Consider the following 20,050-nt stretch of genomic DNA (forward strand, 5'->3'; position numbering starts at 1 on the left):
TGTATTGGTTTGTGGTTAATCTTTTTTTGAGCAATTCTTTTTTTTTTCTTTTGAGCAAGGTTTGTGGTTTATCTATTTAACTTATTTGTTGACTGAATGTATGTGTTAACCGGATTGGTTTTGCAGATTCTGAACAATACTATTTTTTTTATAGACACAGCATAGTCTTTCCCTTCTTAACATTACTAAATATGAATTGCGTTATATATTAAGTTTATATATATATTAATGAACACAAAACTTAACATCTCTTGGTAATTAAAAAAGTGTTACATATCAAAAAAAAATTAGAAAGCAAATATACTTGTATTAATTCATATTTTAAAAACAATATAAAAACAAAAAAAAATTAATTACAATTAGAATTTCTAAATAAAAATAAAATTGTGTCTGCAACACACTATACCCCAACAGGCAGCGGTACAACAATTATTCACTACCATAATCAAAATTCTCACTGTTATACTCGAAATCAAATTCCGGAAGATAACCCTCTTAACAAATTAGAAATCTACACTTCAGAAACTTCAGAATTTAACCTCAAAAATAAAAGCTCACCCTTATAAACACGCTCTACATATAAATAAAATTAACTACTAAACAACATACAATACCTATTTATATAACATGAACTACTAAATAAACAATTATAGTAGAATAATAATACATATAAAATTTTAATTACTAATATCTAAAATTGATTTTAAAAACAAAAACCGCGGTGTACCGCGGGTTCAAACCTAATTTCTATTCTATAGTAACAACAAATATAACTTGATCTTCCCACCAAAAAAAAAAAAATATATATAACTTGATCTTTATGATTTTATTGACTTTATTTTAGTTTTTTCCTTTTTGGGGAAAATAATTTAATTTAATTTGTTTCCCTCAAATTAATGTTTCATCTTGTCAAAACTCAAAACAAAAATAAGTAGTCAGTAAATTAATTTTTAGGTTTTAGACTTGCTTAACCTTCTTCCATAGTTAAGTTTGGAAAATACTACAACATACAAACACCAATAGTGTTACGACAGCTCACAGACATAATGTGGATTTGCAACATTGTAGTATATTTGGAAGCGAGGTACACTATAATAGGGACTTTCATTTGAGTAGATAACGCAATTGTAAACAAGTTGGGCATCAAAAACGTCGCTAAGCATGCTTATGTAACTTGCTCACCAAACGCATTTGCAGCCCTCAAAATAAACCGAAACAAGTTGTTGATTTTTTTTTTTTGGTTATCTCATTCGTTTCTTCGATATTGAAATGACTTTAAAAGAGAGTATAATATTGGAAATATGTTGGGATGCTTTTATTAAGCATTCCATTTTGTATGTATTTGCATATCATAAAACCTCAGGTTCGGCGGAGTAAATGCGTTGAAAAGGGACAAACGTTAGAAGCTGGTAATACTAACAGTTGGTGGAGATCGCTACGGGAAGGATAGTATGAGTCTCCCTCTGCCATAATAAGTTTCTGATAACTAAAGAAGTCTAATGAAAACATTGACTTCAATCTTAGTTAACAAAGTAGACAAGTCTCGATGACAAAACAAAACATATACATTAGTCTTCAGAGTGTAGTAGACTTATATCAAAAATGACAAAGTAAAGCTAACAAGGATGACACCTACAAATAGAGAAATGGTCCCCCAAATAAAACAAGCTGTTAGCACTTAGCAGCTTTTCAAAAGCCAACTTTTCACTCAGAGAATCTATAGACCACAACAAGTAAATCATTTACCAACCGAAACTTGCTTTCTAAGATCTCTAAGTTCGAGAGATCTTCGAAACATGTTTAGTTGGTAACCTCTAAAAATGATACCTAAGAATCATTCAAAGAGGCAAAAATAATTGCTATCGTTGAATAGAAAGCAGAGCTGTTCATGCGAATGAATGATCACCAAAATGATTTGAACATAACTTAAAACGAGAGGGAGTTAGAGATTGATTCATCAAGTTGATGTAGTTAGTCAAAACAGGGAAAAAAAAAAAAAAAACCCCAATCCATATCAAAAGCATGGTAAGCCAAAACTATATATATGAAAAAACAAGAGTATATATCATGATATAGACCTTTTCACAATCTACCTTGAACAAGATTTTGGGAAAACTAATGATCTTAGAGCAAAGGGCATCAAATTTGTACAAGACTATCCTTTATCAAACCCAGCTTCATGGTGCAAAAGATCCATCCGAAGTTCCTTACTTAGTGAAACTAATGATTCATATATATAATTTGCCATCACAGTTACATCCAAGATTAAAACACACAACACAGAGAGATACATAAGAGAGAAAGAAGAGACAGAACAGAACACAATCATAATTACTTGAGAACATCAAAACTCAAAAAAAAAACCAAAACAAACAAAAAAGCTGATGAAGTAAAATAATAAGAAAAAGAGGGAAAAATAATAGGAGGATCACCACCAACCATAGACGACCTGAGTGTACCTATGCTTAAGCCATCTGAAACTTTTTCGAAAAGAGCCTTTGACTTTGCCTTCAACACCATACATCTTATAGCTAGCGACCCTCTTCTTCCTAAGGAGCTCAGGGTCGGTGATACCCCAAGATTTGGATCTAGCAATCGACTTCTCCTTCTTCTTGAGATCGTAGATACTGTTCTCCCTCGTCCCGTAAGAAGCGCTGTAGCTCCTGAAATCTCCGGGTTGGTTAGCGTTGTAAGGCTGGATCTGCATCCCTCCGTCTCCGTACGCTCTTTGACGGCCGAAGTCTTCCATAGAGTCCGGCGACTTCGTTCGACGAGAAGAATCTTTCCTTTTTTCTTTTTCTTTTCTTTTTTGTGTGTGTTGTTATATTACACACACACACAGCTCAGAGGAGAGAAATAATAATAATAATAATTGGAGAGGAAAGGAGGAAGAGGAGAACGCCTAGTAAGCCAAGGCCGTGTCTTTTGAGCTGGTCTCTCTATTTGTCTCTCCACGTTAATAATATTTATTGTTTCTATTTATTAAAAAAAAAAAAGATAAAAAAGCAAATGGAGATAAGGAAAAAGCAAAACAGAAAAAAGCAAAATCTAAAACAAAGGCTTTTGGATATATTTTTTTATATAAAAATATTAAGAAACAGAGGAGAAAATATAAAAGAAATTTGAATTTGCTAAGTAATCAGTATAAATTTCGGAGAAGATAAAGAAATAATGGAAATATGAAGTTGTATTTGTATGGGGTATATTTGTTTGTATGTAATTGACCGTTGACTGTTGATGTAGCTTGCATTGCATTAGACATAAGCGGTCAATGGCAAGTTGTGTGTGATAATAATGTTCACAAATCCAAAATTAATTGGCGTGATCTTTGTATTCAAATTCTTTTATTTGTTTTCATGTGAACGTGACTACCAGCAAAACCTTTTTTTTTTTTTTATGACCATACAACTTTACTCATCCGTATCTTAATGTTCTACGAGCTATCATTTTCTGACATGGGAAAAAAAAAAGGAGTAGATGATGATTTTCTAAAAATCAAAAGTATCAGAATCAGAAAGTAAAGTTGATGATATAATATTAATGTAGAGAAAAACGAAATATTTATCATAGTCATAGGCTCATAGGCTAACTCCAAACTTATCAAAAGTCAAAACATCTGGATACAGCAGCGAATAAGGCCTCTATTAGTTATTTTAGGGATTCGTAACCTGAGCCCAAGCCCAAAGTCTCATTGACATTCCGGTCTAATATGAATGAACCGGGAATACGGATATGCTGCTGGCCATATACCGATAATTAAAGTTCAACCGAGTCGATAATTAAGTATGAGAACTGAAGAAAAGGGATAAAATGATGAGATGAGCAGCGTGGTTCTGAGATGTTTCCACTTACGATGCGTGGGGTTGGTCGGCATATTCGTTCCCACCATGTGTCTATTCAGGGGCTTCCCACGTGATTCTTCACGCCGAAAGTGGTAAAACAAAACAAAGAAAAGAATAACAGAGCTTCAGTTTTGTGGAGAGGAAGAATCTTAATAGTAGTATTGTTTTTGTGGTCACTCACTCATATTCATATTTGATATATTCGATCTTTTTATTTGATCAAACAATGCTCTGCGAGTATGCCCCCTCAACATTTGATTCCCTTATCGTTCGAAAATCGAAACTATATTATATATATGGAGAGGGTAACATGTATATACAACGCACAATAATTATTTAAACTTTGTTTTGGTTTGTAAATTTGTAACATGCGATTTAGTTTCAAAATCTTACCCATTGATGAACTCATAAACGGTAAAACAAACTCAGTTTTAATTTGTTCAAAAAGTTATAACCAAAACATTAATACATTTATGCTGCGCTATTTGTGTGTGTGTTTGCCTAAAAAGGAAAGTTATCGACGGAGGAGCAAACCTATGCACATTTCCATATTTGGAATTATTATCCAACAATTATTTTGGTGGTATATACATACTATATCCCTTACTCTGACATTAAAAAAGAAGTACTAATTTCTTTTTTATTCTACTCTCTGATTGTACGCACCAATGCCGCAATGCACACCAGGTGTCATCATCATTACATATTCGCATTCTCTCGGCAGATCTCATCTCATCACCACGGATTTTAACTTTTTCTTTTCTTCTCTTAGGGTTAAATTAATATATAATGCAAACTTTTGAAATTAAGTAACAATGATGTGGCTTTTTTTGTTCCAAACGGAAAATTCTTGTAATTTTCTTTGTCTTTATGTATCCTACTAATTCTAAATTCGGATGGTTCATATACATATTACACTATAGTATAATTTACTTTAGTATATGTTTTGGTGGAAAGATTCTTTTTAGTTATATAACATTTTAATTTGTGATGGCATCAAAGACGAATTTGATGGAAGAAATTATACTATATATAAAAGAGAGCATATATATATATATATATATATCTCATACAGTTTTAAAATTGTTTTCTTTTCGGAAAAAGCATTCATGCTTTAAGATGCTTTAGCGCCGTATTGAATATTTGGGTGTGGCTGTACCTTTAATTTTCCATGATGAGGCTCTGTTGATATGTAATTGGTCGGTCCAATCTTTTATTCCACAATATTAGAAAGTCTTCTATTCTTTTCTTCCATGATTGTCGAATTAATCCTATTCCTATATGTTTTAATATGAGAATTTAAACTTCATCCAATGTTTGTTAGACAAACTTCATCCTTATGTTATTCCAAAGTTTCTGGACCAGTTGTTAGTTGTTAATTTGCATATTATTAGTTGATACATTGTTTACACATTAATCTTTGCTCATTAATTAGTTCGAGATATTCCGTAAGTAAACCATGCAACCAAGAGCCTATCTTTTAGCTTATGGTTATATATAGATACCAGAAATCAAATAGCAAAAACAAACGACGACTACGAGAAATCAAGTGGTAATAAAACCAGCATCTTAGTGATATAAGATTGCATTTCACGTGGTTAGAATATGGAACAATCTTTATCAATAATACATGAGAGAGATTTGAGTTTATCTCTTTATATATCATTTTTAATAATAAAAAATATCCCTAATTCTCTCTCTCTCTCTCTCTCTCTCCTCCATTTGGCTATAAAAGCCCCGACAGGTCTCAGTTTCTTCCCACATCCAAAGATAGAAAGATGTAAGGTCTATAGTCCCCTAATAGAACACTGATAATATATATATGCATATAAAAGTAGATACATATATAGAAATCGGTTGTTGAGGATCGACTATCAAAGGTAGTCGAGAGCATGACCGATCTCATGCGACGAAATTAAAGGTAAGAGGAGGTGACAGAAGAGAGTGAGCACACATGGTGGTTTCTTGCATGCTTTTTTCAATCAGGGTTTCGTCATCATGCTTGAAGCTATGTGTGCTTACTCTCTCTCTGTCACCCCTTCTCTCTCTTACTCTCTCGATCTCTCTATTTTTATAAACTAAAAGGATAATTATCGGCTTATAGGCTGGTAAAACTCTTTGATTTGGTTTGATATATTTGAGGTTTTCGTTATATTATCATCAAAGGTATCAAAGAAGTTAAAAGGTATGATTAGTACTTGAGTAGTATGCAACCTCTTGTTTTAATTGTTTACATCTAAAACATATAATATTTTGTTTTTATATCAAATATTTTGTTCTTAATTGTAATTTGTAAACGTTAACTCATGTACCTCATAAAAAAACAAATTTTCCTTTTTTTTCGTCGGAAAAATGGTTATATTAATTTTGACCAAATGTTATATATGTTAATTTGGACGTGGAGGATTTTTCTTACCCTCTTTTAAAAAAAATTTTGGAGTATTTATGTCAATCTCAATGAGGTACGTATGCCAATCATATTAATTACATTTAGAAGAATTTGGCTAATCATATTAATAGGTCATTTTGGTGTTCCCCGCTTTTCTAGATCTATAATATATGTATAATGTTCTAGTTTATGCAGTATACTTTACAGTTTGTAGACGATGAACAACATTTTTGGTCGACGATGGATGAGTTCACATACCGGAGGAAGGACGGGTTTTGTGGATGATGAACGAGTTTGCATGTATAAACGTGACATACATGTAACTATAAGTTGTAAAACTTTTAATTAGGTCAGTGGATATTCGTATATGATGATGTTAAGTATTTATAGAAAAAAAAAAATATATTCCATCAAAACCATTATCCAAAAAGAAAAGACTACAGTAATTTAGCCTAATCACAACATATATCATTTAACCTAATATATGGAAATTGTGTGACATACCAATCTAATAAGCTGCTCCAGATCTCCCCAAGGAAATTGCTTCTCCTTCTTTTCTTAATTTCCTTGCAAATCATTAATCTCTCCTCCTTGAAATTTGTAGACGAAATCCAAAGACGCTTTTGCCAACTTTCTCATTAATTCAGAAAATGCTCGAAACTCAAAACTGGGCAAATGCTTAATTAGATTTATGCCGGCCAATAAACTCCGATATGTAAATCTGTCGAATAGGAAGTACGGGAGATGAGGATCTTACTTGATGCTCTTACTTGAATTTTTTTTTTCTTTTAATGAAAATAGAAAATCAAAACAAAACATAAACAAGTTTTATACCATATAGATGATAATCCATTGATGCTCTTCACTTCGTTTTAAAGCTTTTGTTGTCTCTCTCCCTTCGTCCCTCGCTCTCTCTATATGTATTAATTAGCTTATCAGTCTTACAACAAAAGACAAATTTGTTAAAAATCTCTCAAGACTCGGGTGTTGTCTCCGGAGTCTGCGATGGAACGGGACTGTTATCTTCTTTCTCGTTCAGATTCTCGTCTTGTTTTTCTTCAGTTGGGGAGGCTATACCATTCTCCGGTGCTTCCTTTGTGTCGGTGCTGATGACCTTTGGAGATTTGTTGGATGGTTCTTGAGAGGACGATGCAGCTAAGATCCGACCTAGACCTTCGTATGCACTCTTGGCATCCATAACGATGGTCGCACCACCTGGATAACATCTGCCGAAGCATGTGGCACAATGTGGAAAAACCACCTGTATGATGAACAAAGGGCAATTTGAGTTACATTACTGACTTTTGACTTGTTGATACAGACTTGAGATGTGATGAGATGTAAAACCGGACCTCAACAAAAGCTCGGCAAAGTGAGAGGAAGAGATTGGATTCTTTGAGTCGAAGCATCCGAGTTGTATTGTATCTTAGTAAGGAGTCAGAGACAGCCTGAAGTCCTTTGATCAGTTCATGAGCAACAACGTTCTTCAGACTTAGCGGGGCACAAGGACGAAGTTCGTTCAAAGCAGCAGATACACCTGTGGGATCATCAATTGCAATCAGACTTTTAAAACAAATCATCTAAAAGGGATAAATTGCTTTTGCAACATTTGTTATAGTAAAAAGAGTCATCATGTGTTATATCTTCTTTAGTATTGGAGATTGATACTCTATCATTGTCTCACCGTTTATGAAAACTGCAAGAGGCGGGTGCTCCATCAAGTATGATGGAGGTGTGACATCATCTTTGCTATCTTCATTAATGCCACTTGTTGGGAAGCCAACAGATGGTAGTGGAACCCATCGATGTGAATCCAAAACTAGCTGGAAGTATAACATTATGAAAAACTTAACTGAGAAACTCAAGAGTACAGCATCTGGTTGATTGGAAATCAGACACTATGCGAGTTGAGTTTCATGCCAGAACAAATGTTCAAATTTCGAACTCACCCACCTGGAAATTCTCAACTGCTGTACTCATGTTCTTGGAGAATAAGTTCAGAACAGCCCTGTCGAACGTACTGTGAGTTAGATACTGAACTTGTACATAGATAAGTAAAAATTTATGAAAGTAAGTAAGAAGGTAATATAAAGAATTGTTACTCTTCAAAAAGTGGAGGAAGCAAACCCCGGAAGTCTAGCCCAACCCAACCAAGCCCCATAGCACAGTACTGCATGGTCATGAGAAGAAGGTAAGATGTCAATCGGAGTTACACAGTGAATTCAAAAGGGAATACATGAGATGTAGAAGAACTCAACCATGCACTGATCTAAAATATTTGATAGAGATCCTCCTTCAGTAATCTTTGGAAGCATAATTTTCAGAGTCTTCAGGTGTGATGTTATTTGATGCATGGCCCAGCTAAACAGAAGTCCACCATCATAATTTTCTTCACTTCCCGATGTATCATCAGCAAATATCGCTCGATACTGATTAACCACATCAAATAGGTGCATTCTGTGACAGTTTATCATGCCTTTTAAATACTCATAAGCATTTTTCTGGTCTAAATCCTCCAGAATTCCAGTGAGCCATGCTTCTCGGCATCTTAAGAACTGCACAGACAAAAATAACATTTCAGGATGAACTATTCCACACAAAAAAAAGGAAAACGATGTAATGAAAGGACCAATGCAAATCTTAGTACTTTATATGTCAAAATATTTTACCTGCAATCGCATTTCATACTCGCCAAAGACTCCTATTCGCCGTAAGTATCCAATAATCCGGAGACATTCTGGTAGCTGAAATAGAGAGCAGCAACAAAATATTGAGCCTACTAGATTGCTAAGCCTAAGCATAGTTCACTATATACAAACAAACTACATTCACATGAAACCTGTATATTCGAGCGTAATTTCTGGAGAAGCTGTGAGAGAAGCGCCTGAGTTGTTTGTCTAACTTCCGCTGCAAGTGCTTGGATGACAGGCAATCTTGACATTGAGAAAAGATTAGTTCTTAGGAGCTAAATTTGAAGTTTCAGGGCTTAAGTAGGCAAAGGTTAAAAATATATCGGGAGAAAGATACCAAAAACACTCACTTAGGATGCATGGTTGCAAGTTTAGATACAAATGCTTCGAGGTCAAGAGCCTCATCAAAATTTCCGTTCCTCACACATCTGCAGAAAGATATAAAATTTGAGGAGAACTGAAACAATTATAGAAGTTGCTTAAAGCCAGGAATACGTTCCGGTTTTCTCTCATGAAAAGGCATGAGCAGAGATTGACAAGAAATAAGATTAAACTTTTGGGCAGGACTAGTAGCTTACGTGTCCATAAGCTGAGGAATCTCAAGCAAGTCAAGAAGAGTGCTGTGATTTGCCAGCAACGCTTGGTTCATCCTCCTCTTCTCCAGAATATTCTCAGCGGAATCGATAAATTCTGTGCAACCAGACGTTAGTTTTGGGACTTCGCCTATCTGCAACAGGTGGAAAATACAGACTTCCAACATCAAAATTTGGTAGCAAAAGAAAACATCTCCAAGGATGCAACTGCTACAGTCAGACGATTGTTACTAAAAACATGGAGGCTCAAGTTACATTCCTAATCCCCTGATTCATTCACCTTATTCTCAATAGGTTAGTTGTCTGCTAGAGTACAACACAGCAAGACCAATCTCCCAAGTTTGGCTTACACCGAGTCTACAAAAATATAGAACCTGAAAACAGCATAATTCTTCAGCTTGACTTGATTCCAATCGACTTTCTAATTACCTAGCTCCACTTTAGACTATGTAAAGCTCCAGAAACGACTAATACTAGTCCAACCTTTACCACAACATTTCCAAAAACTAGTTCCAGATCCTAGCAATGACACTTGCACAGTCACTAATCTTAATTTCTCTACCAGGATTTAGAACTAACCAAGTGAAGCAGTAGAACTCAATGAACAAATGGAACAAACAGGTATAATATTTACCAGAGACTCGAGATGCTTATCAATGGAGGAAACTTCCTGACGGATCGCAAGCAAAGCATCAGCAGCTGTGATAAAAGCGCGGTAGTTTCCAACAGCGACCTCTTGCATTTGTCTCTGAATCCGCTCCGCATCCACTCTAAGCAGCTCCGGCTCCTTTAAAAATATTCAGTAACCGATATAAGAATTTAGAAAAAATCCATGCGCACAGAGATATCAAGAGAGAGATATACCTTGTGGAGACGATCAAGAGTGAAAGAGAGGAGCTCGGAGACGTACGGTTGCTGAGTGGCGGAAGCGAGAGAGAGAAGACTCGCCGTCGCTTCCGGCGCAGACATCTCCCCAACCTCCGTTGCCATTTCCGGATCAGACTCTTGTAGCCGATGCTGTCAAAATCTCCTCAAAGAGATTATACAGATCGAGCAAACTCCAATTTCTTCAAATGTTTCTGCGATTTGTTTCCTGTTCTTGGATCTGAACTTTCTCTTTCAATTTTCTATTATCCTCGTTAAATGAGTTAAAGAACAGAACCGGATTTAACCGACATTTTCTATAAGAATTCGGTTCGATTAGGAAAATAAACCAACCTTTTTCTTTCTTTTTTTGCCGGCAAATAAACCATCATAACCGAGAATAAAGATTTTACGTGCATTTCACTTTTGTTACATATAAACTTGAATACTATAGTGTAGGCAAAAAAATAAAATTGAATACTGTAGCTAGATACAATATCAAATTATCAATTAAGGGTAGGTCTTGGTTCGCTTGTGGCTTAAATAATAACTGAATACTGTAATCGAAAATTTTCACCCTTATTTGGACACATTCATGATTCAGCTTTGATGAGGCCAAGTAGCTCGTTTTCACATGCCTAAATACTTTGATGTTCGATGTTGCATTGATGATAAGAAGGCAATCTTATATTACACATCAACAAATGAATAAATAGTATAGTTTAGTAAGTATATAACAACAATATATAAAGGAGTTTTTTACACTAACGAACCGTTAAGAAAGATAGATAGAGAAAATGTAACAAGAGAGATTAAAAAAGAGGAAGAAAAGACAAGAGTGGCATCTGATGCCGTGTAGAAATAGAAATAAGGAAATGGGTAAGGAGGTTGTTGTTGCCCTTGTGACTGCCCCTTCGGGGATGGTGGAGACGGTGGCGCTGATGGGGGAGAGCCTTTTCCATCGGAAGAAACTTGTGGAGGTGGTGGTGTGGACTCAAAATAGTAAAACCGTGGTGGAGGAGGATGGATGACGGTAATCAACGGCGGGGGTGAAAGAGATTGTGAAACTGGCGGGGGAGAGTGTTTGCGTGGAGGTGGAGGCGGTGGAGAGGTGGATGACGGCAATGTGGGAGACGGAGGAGGAGGTGAAGACATGGAGGGAGAGGGTTTAGAAGGTGGAGGAGAGCAAATGGTGGGACACGTGGAGCATTCACTGATGCAAAGAGGAGTGAGGACATCTGTTTGATCCGAAGGTGATGATGCAACTACTACGACCATGACCAATGCAACGATGATGATGATGTGTCCCATGTTGATGATCTAGAAACGTTGTTGGTGTTTAGGAGTGGAATAATGTTCATTGCTTGCTTAGTTTAGTTGGTTGGACATTTATAAATTATCTCATGGCTTTGATGATAATAATAAGATGCTTTCTTGATGGATTGTGTTTTGCTGGAAAGTTAATAGTAAATTTGAGAATATTAAAAAGACAATGTATGTTAAGCTTTATATAGATGTTTTTACATATAATGGGGTAAAGATGCAAACATAGCTTTTTCAAAACACAATATATTTTTAAGACTATACAAATTTCAACATTTTGATGTGTGAAAATATTTTATGAAGGTGTACTTCTTGAATTTTTTTTTTTTATTATTTCAAATGACTTGTGATATTCTTTTCTCAACTCATACTCAATAATAATCCATTTTATGAAGCAACAACTAATTCTAGAACCAAAAAGTGTCACACTCCTCCAAATTTTTTGGTATGTCATTGTTCTTTTTATACTTTGCTTTCAAAGTTGGCTTTGTATCAAATTCCATTTTGATAAAGGTCGCCATTGTATTGATTCGTTCATTGTTTAACCTTTTCTTATATAATCTCTGTTCTTTTGGAACCAATTAGTGTTTTTAGTTGTAACCGGGTGATCTCATAAAGTTGAAGACAAAAATTAATTTGCACTCATTTGGGTTACAATATAAAAATAAAACCCCAAGAAGCTTTCCACACAGAGAAAAAGAATCTATGCATGTCAAAATCACATTCTCTCAAAAATTAGAAATGAAACTTAAGAAGAACATAAATGTTTGAATAGATCAATAGCTTCGACTTAGTTATGCTACGAGAACATTAACAATAACCAACTGCAATTTGTTCAATACTTTTCTTTAGAAAGCTAGAAAGGTGGAAGTACTATGTTACAGAGATATATAATATCAACAAAGGTTAGATTTTTAGTTAAGTCATCTCATCATGGCACTTCACTTACCACTTGCTTACTTTCTTTCTTGAGAATCAAGCAATCTTTCTATTCAGTTTTACTTTGATTCTTGAGAAAAAAGCAATCGTTCTATTCAGTTCCTCGTAAAAGTCTTGCAAAGATTGAAGTAAGTATATGATTCAGACCCCGTTGCTATTTTTGGCATCCTGATGAATAACAGAGCGTATTGATAGTGTAAGTAATTGAGTTAATTTCAAGACATTGTTTAGGACTCTATATGTGAGTAATATATATATACCTGATTCATTGTTCATCCCCAAGTTTCTTAATCTGAGAAGTTCTGGAACTATTTCTTTCCCAAGATCTGGTCTGTCTCTCTTCCTTAGCTCTGCACATTTTAGACACAACTTAGCAAAATTTGTAGCTTCTTCGACCGGCCAATCTGGGACGACCGGGTCAAGCAGATCCTTGAAAGTTCCTTTATCGATTGCCCTCGACACTTGATGAGCCAAACCCATTGGACTCTTTGCAGTGATGACCTGGAGCAGCATTATCCCTAATGAGTATATGTCTGATTTCGTGGTTAACTTTCCCGTTTGCTGGTATTCAGGGTCTATGTAACAAAACGTTCCTGCTGCAGATGTCATGTGGAATTGCGTGACTGTGTTAGCTACTGACGCGGGTACTAACCGAGCTAATCCAACGTCACTGATCTTGCTCACATAGTTTTTGTCTAGGAGTATATTGGCAGGTTTTAGGTCACGATGAACCAGAGGCTCTGGCTTTGCTTGGTGAAGGAAGGAGAGTGCGGTAGCGATCTCTGCAGCTATTTGAAACCTTTTCCTCCATGATAGAGGAGGAGAGTTTCCTCTACGAAAGAGTCTATCCTCTAAGCTCCCATTGTCCATGTACTCATACACCAAACACCCATATTCCGGACAGGCACCAAGAAGAAGAACCATGTGAGGATGTCTTATGCTACTCAGAACCTCGACTTCTTGTTGAAATTGTCTCTTTCCTTGAGCAGCATCAGGTCTCAAGACTTTAATGGCGACAGGAGTGTGATCAAGTGTGCCATGATAGACTGGTCCATACCCACCTTCTCCTATTTTTTTGTTGTTTGCAAACCTCTCAGTAGCCTCTTCAATCTCTTCAATAGAGTATCTTCTGTACCGGACATCGTTCTGTACCAAAGCACTAAGAGCACGATCTTTCTCCTGCGATTCTCTTCTTGCTTTTATCTCTGCTTGCTTTCTTCTTTGTCCTTCCAGTTCCGCCATTCTCTGTGCTTTCTCAGCTGCGTCCATCGCAGCTCTGCACTTGGCCTTCTCCATTTCCGCAACAGCTAAAGCTGCCTCTTCAGAAACTCTAGCTTCCTCAAATCTTCGAGCTTCTTCCACTTTCCATTGATTAAGCTCATTTGCCTTCAAAAACATGAGAGCCAGAACGTATCAGATAGAGCAAAAAAAAACATCCTCGTCAACTAGCTCTTGTACACCTTATAAATCTTACTTTCTTTTTTGCATTAAGAGCTTCTTTGCAGGCTGAGCTATACATGTCCATGGTTTGCTTGAGTTCAATCTTTAACCTTTTCATCTCAGCTTCAATATCTCTCTGCAAATAAGCATCTTCTCATTTAGTGAATACTAATCTTGTTATCATAGACATATTGCTCCATCGTTTTAACAACATACCGTTGATTGCGAAACTGACTCATCAGAAGAAGCTGATACACCAGCAACGATGTCGAAATTCTCATTGCTCAGGTCAATAGAACCCATCATCATCAGAGAACCAACATCCCCTTCATTAGTAAATGAATTTTTTGCTGAGGAGTTCTTTTGACCTCTTGCCTGCCTAAAATCATAACTGAAGTCCACTGATCCACTTGTAGGAATTTTCTTCATTTCTCTCACTGGTTTGTATCCATTACTACTATCATGGGAACGCCTCTCAGGAGTTGAGTTTCTCGTACTACTCTGCTGACCCCTACAATGTCCTCAAGAACAAAACATTTTTATTGATTGACTACAAAACCATGCATCATTCCAAAGCACATTAAAAAGACTTTTGGTTAGTAAGATCATACCTAGCTGGTAAATGATCTTGATCATTGTCAGGTAGATGAAAGCTAGATAAAGGTGCACGAGGAGGGACAAGTGTATTTGTGATAGTTCTTTGAGCTGTTTTTGAAGAATGGACTTTGCCTTTAGAAATGACGTAGATGGAACAAAACTCAGGCGTTAATTTGAGGACGGAAGCTGGAACGTCATGTGATTTGGTGAACTTGAGAGATCTTGCAAATGGACTCCTTGAGGATGATCCCAAGACAAGGTTGGTCACAAGGTTATTGTTCACGTAATCCATGACTGCTTTCGCTACGTCTGTATCGTCAAGAATTACCTCCATCATTGTAATCTAAACATTGAAAAAGACAAGAAAAAACCAAAAAAAAAAAGAGAGATATAACATTTTCAATGCATATAAATTTTCGACGAAATGCTTGAATGAGAAATCATACCCCTTTGCGTGCACAGTAACCTCTGTATGGAACAAAAAGCTGTTTTAATTCACTATCATCAATGTTTCCTCCATCTGCAACCAATGTTTCTTAAAGTTATACAAATAGGAATATAACAATTTATGGGCATGATTAGGTGAATTTGAATTTTGAGGAGAAGATACCTACGGTTTGAATTTTTAAGACGAACATGGACAAGGATCAAGTTGGGGTTAGTGATCGTATTGAAGAGATGATCAACGGCCCAACGAACAGCGTAGTGGCTGTTCTTGTCTTTGTCAATGGCGACCACCGTGGAGTTGACTGGGGATTGGCCGTGGCCGTGGCCGTGGCCGTCGTCCGATGAGTAATGACGAGCCATTAATGATACGATAAATTCAAAAACTTCTCTAAGAAATAAGTCAGGTGTTACCAGACCTCTCTGTCTAGGGGTCGTGTCTGGGAACAAGAAGAGAGGAGAGAGAAGCAGAGAAAGAGGAAGAAGATTGTAAGAAAAGCTTTTCTTCTTCTTCTTGTCTTTTAACTTTTCTCTCCTCTCTTCTTCCTGTTTCAAAGTTTGTTGCTCCGAAGACGACGATTAACTAACTTCTTTTCTTTCTTTCTTTTTCCTTTGGAACCAAAACAGAGAAAAAAGCGGGAGTCAAGGATTTATATTAACCATTGTTTTTCGTATTGTTTTGCTTTTTTTAAGGAGATTCTCTATTTCTTCTCTCTCTCTGTTAATGTTGAGGTTCTTCTAGAATAATAACATGGGCACATCTTTTTTGTTGTTTCTTTTATATTACGGATAGCTTCTAGATTTTTAATTAGCGAGATTGAATTGGATACAAATCACTTGAGAAAACATGTGCATGCGTTTCTCAAAAAAAAAAAAAATTGTGTTTGTGTGTAATTATATCAAAATCATTATGATTTGGTTAAATATCTACAACTCTTAAGAGTTAAGATATTACCACAAAAAAAAATCTAGCATGTCGGTTTGCATCTGATCTACGGGTCCGAAAATAGAAGAGTGGCTGTCACTGATTTGAGTCGATCGTTGAGTTAGAGCCACTCGACAAACGAGTGACGTACCCTGACGAATTGGAAGAAAATGACATGTGTGTCGTTTTATACTTAACTTAAGTAACATCAAAACATGTCGTTGTTTTGAGAAGCTACACCATAACACAAAAAAAGTGTTAAAACCAAACATGTTGGCTCATTAATCTCACAGATTTCACACCAGATCAGAGAATGAAATTTCATCAAAAGAGAGTGTATATAATTTGTATAGTATCGTGTATATAATTTAAGTTTCTTCTATTCCCTCATATAACATCATCTGTGAAGACTGTGATCTAAAGGTACAATAATAATACATAATGCATAAACCAAAGAATCAAAGTAAGTTTAGTTTTATCATATATAAGAGGAAACTAAATAAAGAACATTTCCACAGTCCCTTTTATAGGAAAGAAGTACCCCCGAGTCCGTGATGCAATAGGTTATGCGAGATAGTATCTCTTGCCTTCATGGCATTAACCGATCTCAATGCGTTCTCAGGCAAAACCTCATCATCTATCACTTCAACCATCAGCCCCGGATCCATCTTCTCCTCTCTTATTTCACATATGTTGTGAAGCACACAGCATGCGCCCAAAACCGTAGGCAGATCCTGCAGCTTCACTTCAGTCCGTTTCTGCAGGCACGCCCACCGTCCTTTTAACCTCCCAAACGCTTCTTTAGCCACTCTCTGCACTTCACTCATCTTCTCATTGAACGCGTGCTGCGTCCACGTCAAGTTCTGTTGCGTGTATGGAACCAAAACCCAGTCCAACAGCGGATGCCCCGGTCCACCAGCGACCCACATCCCTTTCAACAAACCTCCATTGTTAGCTCTTTGGTACAACAATGACTTCTCCAACACCTGATCATCAGGCATTGACCCGGGCCATCCGATGCACAAGTCAGTAAAAACACCTTTCGGGTTCACAACCGCTTGAATCGTGATGGAATACGAAGTCTTCTGGTTCCTCTCAGTATGCCTCTTATTGAAATAAGCAGCTACACTAATCTTAGGAGCTATAATGGGAATGTGTGTGGTATACATAGAGCCAACAACGTTTGGTATACCCGAAATCGACTCGAACCTTTCTCTAATGTTCCTAAGAGTTTCATCATCAGGCCATTGGAGGTACTTAGGCATCAGAACATCTTTAATGGCTTTACATACCTCAAGAACAAGCTTGTGGCAAGTTGAGATACCTAAACCAAACTTCTTGGAAACGAGACGGAGTGGCTCCCCTGTGGCTAATCTCCATATACAAACCGCGACTCGCTGCCGCACGGGAATCGCGTTTCTCAACGCCGTGTCTTCTTTCGCAACCGCGGAATTAAGCTCGTCGCAGATTAACTCAAACGTCGATTTGGACATTCTAAACGCTTTTCTGAAATCCTCTTCTGGAAAATCCGGTCGGCTACACTCTTCCCACCAAGCTCTGCTCCGATCCTTAACCCATAACCGCCTCTGTTGACCCGAACCCGAACCAGTACTTCGAACCGATCCGGATCCGGTTATCTCACTGCTCTCCGCCTCAATCTCCGAAGCAGCAGCAGCCACGGAAGCGACGGCGGCGCGTGAGACGCGTGACTTCTTCTTCAGATTGATGTCTCCAGTTTCCTCAGCGTCGGCGTAGTAATCGTTGAGATCGGAGTAGTAATCGGACATGGTCCTAGCTCGTTTCCGGTAATTAGATTGGAAATCGGACATTTCGCGGCGGGAAGCGGCGGTACGAGCTTCCTGGTCTTGCTTCTCGTGCTCCTCCATCAAAAGCAAAGAAGTGAAGAAACCTTTGAGCGTTTTGGTCCCGTTGCTTGTCTTGGAATCTACCTCAGCACCGTCGAAAACATTACACACTTCTTCTTCTTCTTCTTCCTCTTCCTCGTCTCCGTTTACGTCACGATAAACGGCGGCGGAGGCGGCTTTCATCGGAGTTGTGTTCTTTCACGTTTTGTTTTGAGTTCTTGTCTTGTTGTAGTTGGAGTGGAGGAGAAGATTTAATATATTTTGGGGGTTCATAAATAAGAAATTAAAATCTGAATAAAATAAAAAAAGGTTTTTGGGGAATGGAGACGAAACTTGTGGGATGAGTGTGAACACGCAAGTTGACTTTACTATAGAGCTATTCTATACTCTTTTTTCTTTCTTTTCTAATAAATTCTTATTATTTAATTGCTCATTTTGATTCTCGTTACAGATTTTAAAATTTAGACAGCAAGTACAGAAAAGGCAGAACCGGTTTGGTTTGATTCTCATGATAAAAGAGATTCAAATTTGGAAGCAAACTATGTTGAATTTGTAAACTAGTATTTATATGTCGGGAAACTATAGAGTAATTATGAAATAATTTATATGGATCATTACATGATTAGACGCTACTCTAAAAATTGAATAAACTGGACTGTAAAAACGTTAAACAGAGGCAGTTATACAAAACTAATTTTGAATGTAATTCTTAGAATCGAACGTGATCATGATCTCAAACCAAATTCTTAATTTGCGTGCTGCCTTTTTATTCAAAGCGAAAATTACATTGACTAGCATTTACTGTTTCCTTCTTGTCACTATTTATAAGCATGTCTATTAAAAAGTTGAACATTTTTAGTATGTTTGTAAAAATATCGCATAACATTTCTTCTTATCTAAAAGAATTAATTAATGATTTTGATTCGAATTGTAAGTTACTAACCATTTTATATGTTTTGGCCGTACTTTCCTTTAACTTTCTCGAATTTTAACAAAATCACCAAAGCCTGAGAAAAGAAAAAATGATTGGTGATATTTTTTTATAGCAAATTCCTTATATTGATAATTTGATATTGAGATGAACAGGACTTGGAAAGATACACGTATGTATGTATGTATAATTATCTCTATTAGTTAAACCGGTTTGGGAAAAATAAGAGTATTTAGATATGGACACACCTCTCTCCACCACTATTTTCTTAATTCATTTGTCAACAAAAATTGTTGTAAACGTTGTTTTTATGGTAGACACTTGTGGAGAGTGGGGTGTTCACACTTGAGACACATATTTGTATATATATGCGAACTCAATGATATATGTAAGTAGAAGGAGTATATATTAATAGAAAAGATATCGAATGATTTGTTACCTAGAAACTGAAAGAAAGGAGTGTGAACACGTCGAGGAAGTATCGGACATTATTTGTTTAATTATATTTGTATTTGGCGGTGTGGAACGTTAGGTGGCCGATGGTGACTTTTTTGGTCCCACGACGCTTTCTTTCTCTTCTTCTTTCTTTTTGTGTTTTACTTGAGACTTGAGAGAGAGCTGCCAAATGAAGCCATTTCTATGCGATCTAATCTCCATATTTAGATATTTTTTTATAACTCCCATCGCATTGACAAATAGTGGCCTCTTCCACCCAGCTTGGATTCATGTTATGTTTTTGTTTAATCAGGAAACTCACTAAGGTCAAAATTTAAACTCATCTTATCAACTGTTATAGTGCAACTTTTTGGGAAACTCGAACTAGTGTGAATGTGAACTCTCATTTGTCCTATATAACATAACCAATCACGCAATAGAAAGTCCTCTTTATAGAGTGAATAGTTGGTTAACGAACGAAGTTTTGTTTATGTTGCTTTTTTAAAAGGCTCAGGTTTTTCTGGAAAATTTTCAAATCAGACCACTAAAAAACCGAAAAAGATAATTCTTTTAATCAGGGGTTTGCAAATTATGGAGTTTAGCTGCTAACAGAAAGAAAAAAACATGTGAAAAGAGGAAATGAGCTTTTAGGCAATCAGAACTTGGGGGAGGAAAGAGCACAATCTCAACTGTACAGTCCTTTAGACACAGTCACACCAATATTGTAGCAAAAAACCCTACACATTACACAACTGGTTCGATCAAGTTTGAAT

General features: G+C 36.5%; 4 protein-coding genes across 5 annotated transcripts; all 4 read right to left on the reverse strand.

Moving 5' to 3' along the window:
* Positions 1-2,207: 2,207 nt before the first annotated feature.
* LOC17883828 lies at positions 2,208-2,844 on the reverse strand. The gene has a single exon (XM_006289956.2). The coding sequence runs from the start codon at positions 2,747-2,749 to the stop codon at positions 2,429-2,431; it is 321 nt and encodes a 106-aa protein (XP_006290018.1). The 5' UTR covers positions 2,750-2,844; the 3' UTR covers positions 2,208-2,428.
* Positions 2,845-7,036: 4,192 nt separating this feature from the next.
* On the reverse strand, positions 7,037-10,631 carry LOC17883149 (conserved oligomeric Golgi complex subunit 8). Its single transcript, XM_006287320.2, has 12 exons — positions 10,379-10,631; positions 10,149-10,301; positions 9,500-9,648; positions 9,272-9,349; positions 9,071-9,164; positions 8,901-8,975; positions 8,490-8,786; positions 8,334-8,401; positions 8,185-8,239; positions 7,916-8,054; positions 7,584-7,768; positions 7,037-7,492 (listed from the first exon to the last, which is right to left on the reverse strand). The coding sequence occupies exons 1-12, from the start codon at positions 10,502-10,504 to the stop codon at positions 7,205-7,207; spliced, it is 1,707 nt and encodes a 568-aa protein (XP_006287382.1). The 5' UTR covers positions 10,505-10,631; the 3' UTR covers positions 7,037-7,204.
* A 504-nt stretch (positions 10,632-11,135) lies between these two features.
* On the reverse strand, positions 11,136-11,827 carry LOC17882607 (leucine-rich repeat extensin-like protein 3). The gene has a single exon (XM_006290067.2). The coding sequence runs from the start codon at positions 11,687-11,689 to the stop codon at positions 11,138-11,140; it is 552 nt and encodes a 183-aa protein (XP_006290129.1). The 5' UTR covers positions 11,690-11,827; the 3' UTR covers positions 11,136-11,137.
* A 684-nt stretch (positions 11,828-12,511) lies between these two features.
* Positions 12,512-18,161, reverse strand: LOC17882637 (U-box domain-containing protein 52). Of its 2 annotated transcripts, XM_023780579.1 has the most exons (8): positions 16,588-18,161; positions 15,292-15,507; positions 15,124-15,197; positions 14,692-15,020; positions 14,297-14,591; positions 14,115-14,216; positions 12,901-14,026; positions 12,512-12,808 (listed from the first exon to the last, which is right to left on the reverse strand). In XM_023780579.1, exons 1-8 carry the CDS (start codon positions 18,092-18,094, stop codon positions 12,795-12,797), a joined length of 3,663 nt encoding a protein of 1,220 aa, XP_023636347.1. In that variant the 5' UTR covers positions 18,095-18,161; the 3' UTR covers positions 12,512-12,794. The 2 variants fall into 2 exon arrangements, with proteins under 2 accessions (XP_023636347.1, XP_023636346.1); XM_023780578.1 differs by lacking the exon at positions 16,588-18,161 and having other exon boundaries at positions 15,288-15,421.
* Positions 18,162-20,050: the final 1,889 nt, after the last annotated feature.

This window comes from Capsella rubella, unplaced genomic scaffold, assembly GCF_000375325.1.
Source record: "Capsella rubella cultivar Monte Gargano unplaced genomic scaffold, Caprub1_0 scaffold_6, whole genome shotgun sequence".
NCBI classification, from domain to species: Eukaryota; Viridiplantae; Streptophyta; class Magnoliopsida; order Brassicales; family Brassicaceae; genus Capsella; species Capsella rubella.

What these genes read in the sequence shown, in the direction of transcription:
- LOC17883828 (XM_006289956.2), bottom strand. Translation starts at nt 2,749, where the DNA reads ATGGAAGACTTCGGCCGTCAAAGAGCGTACGGAGACGGAGGGATGCAG.
- LOC17883149 (XM_006287320.2), bottom strand. Translation starts at nt 10,504, where the DNA reads ATGGCAACGGAGGTTGGGGAGATGTCTGCGCCGGAAGCGACGGCGAGT. An exon ending in CTCTTGATCGTCTCCACAAG is followed by an intron (nt 10,302 to 10,378) that starts GTATATCTCTCT and finishes ATATTTTTAAAG; the next exon opens with GAGCCGGAGCTGCTTAGAGT. An exon ending in CTTCCTCCACTTTTTGAAGA is followed by an intron (nt 8,240 to 8,333) that starts GTAACAATTCTT and finishes TACGTTCGACAG; the next exon opens with GGCTGTTCTGAACTTATTCT.
- LOC17882607 (XM_006290067.2), bottom strand. Translation starts at nt 11,689, where the DNA reads ATGGGACACATCATCATCATCGTTGCATTGGTCATGGTCGTAGTAGTT.
- LOC17882637 (XM_023780579.1), bottom strand. Translation starts at nt 18,094, where the DNA reads ATGAAAGCCGCCTCCGCCGCCGTTTATCGTGACGTAAACGGAGACGAG. An exon ending in ATTGCATCACGGACTCGGGG is followed by an intron (nt 15,508 to 16,587) that starts GTACTTCTTTCC and finishes TTCTTAGAGAAG; the next exon opens with TTTTTGAATTTATCGTATCA. An exon ending in CTCTTAATGCAAAAAAGAAA is followed by an intron (nt 14,027 to 14,114) that starts GTAAGATTTATA and finishes ATGTTTTTGAAG; the next exon opens with GCAAATGAGCTTAATCAATG.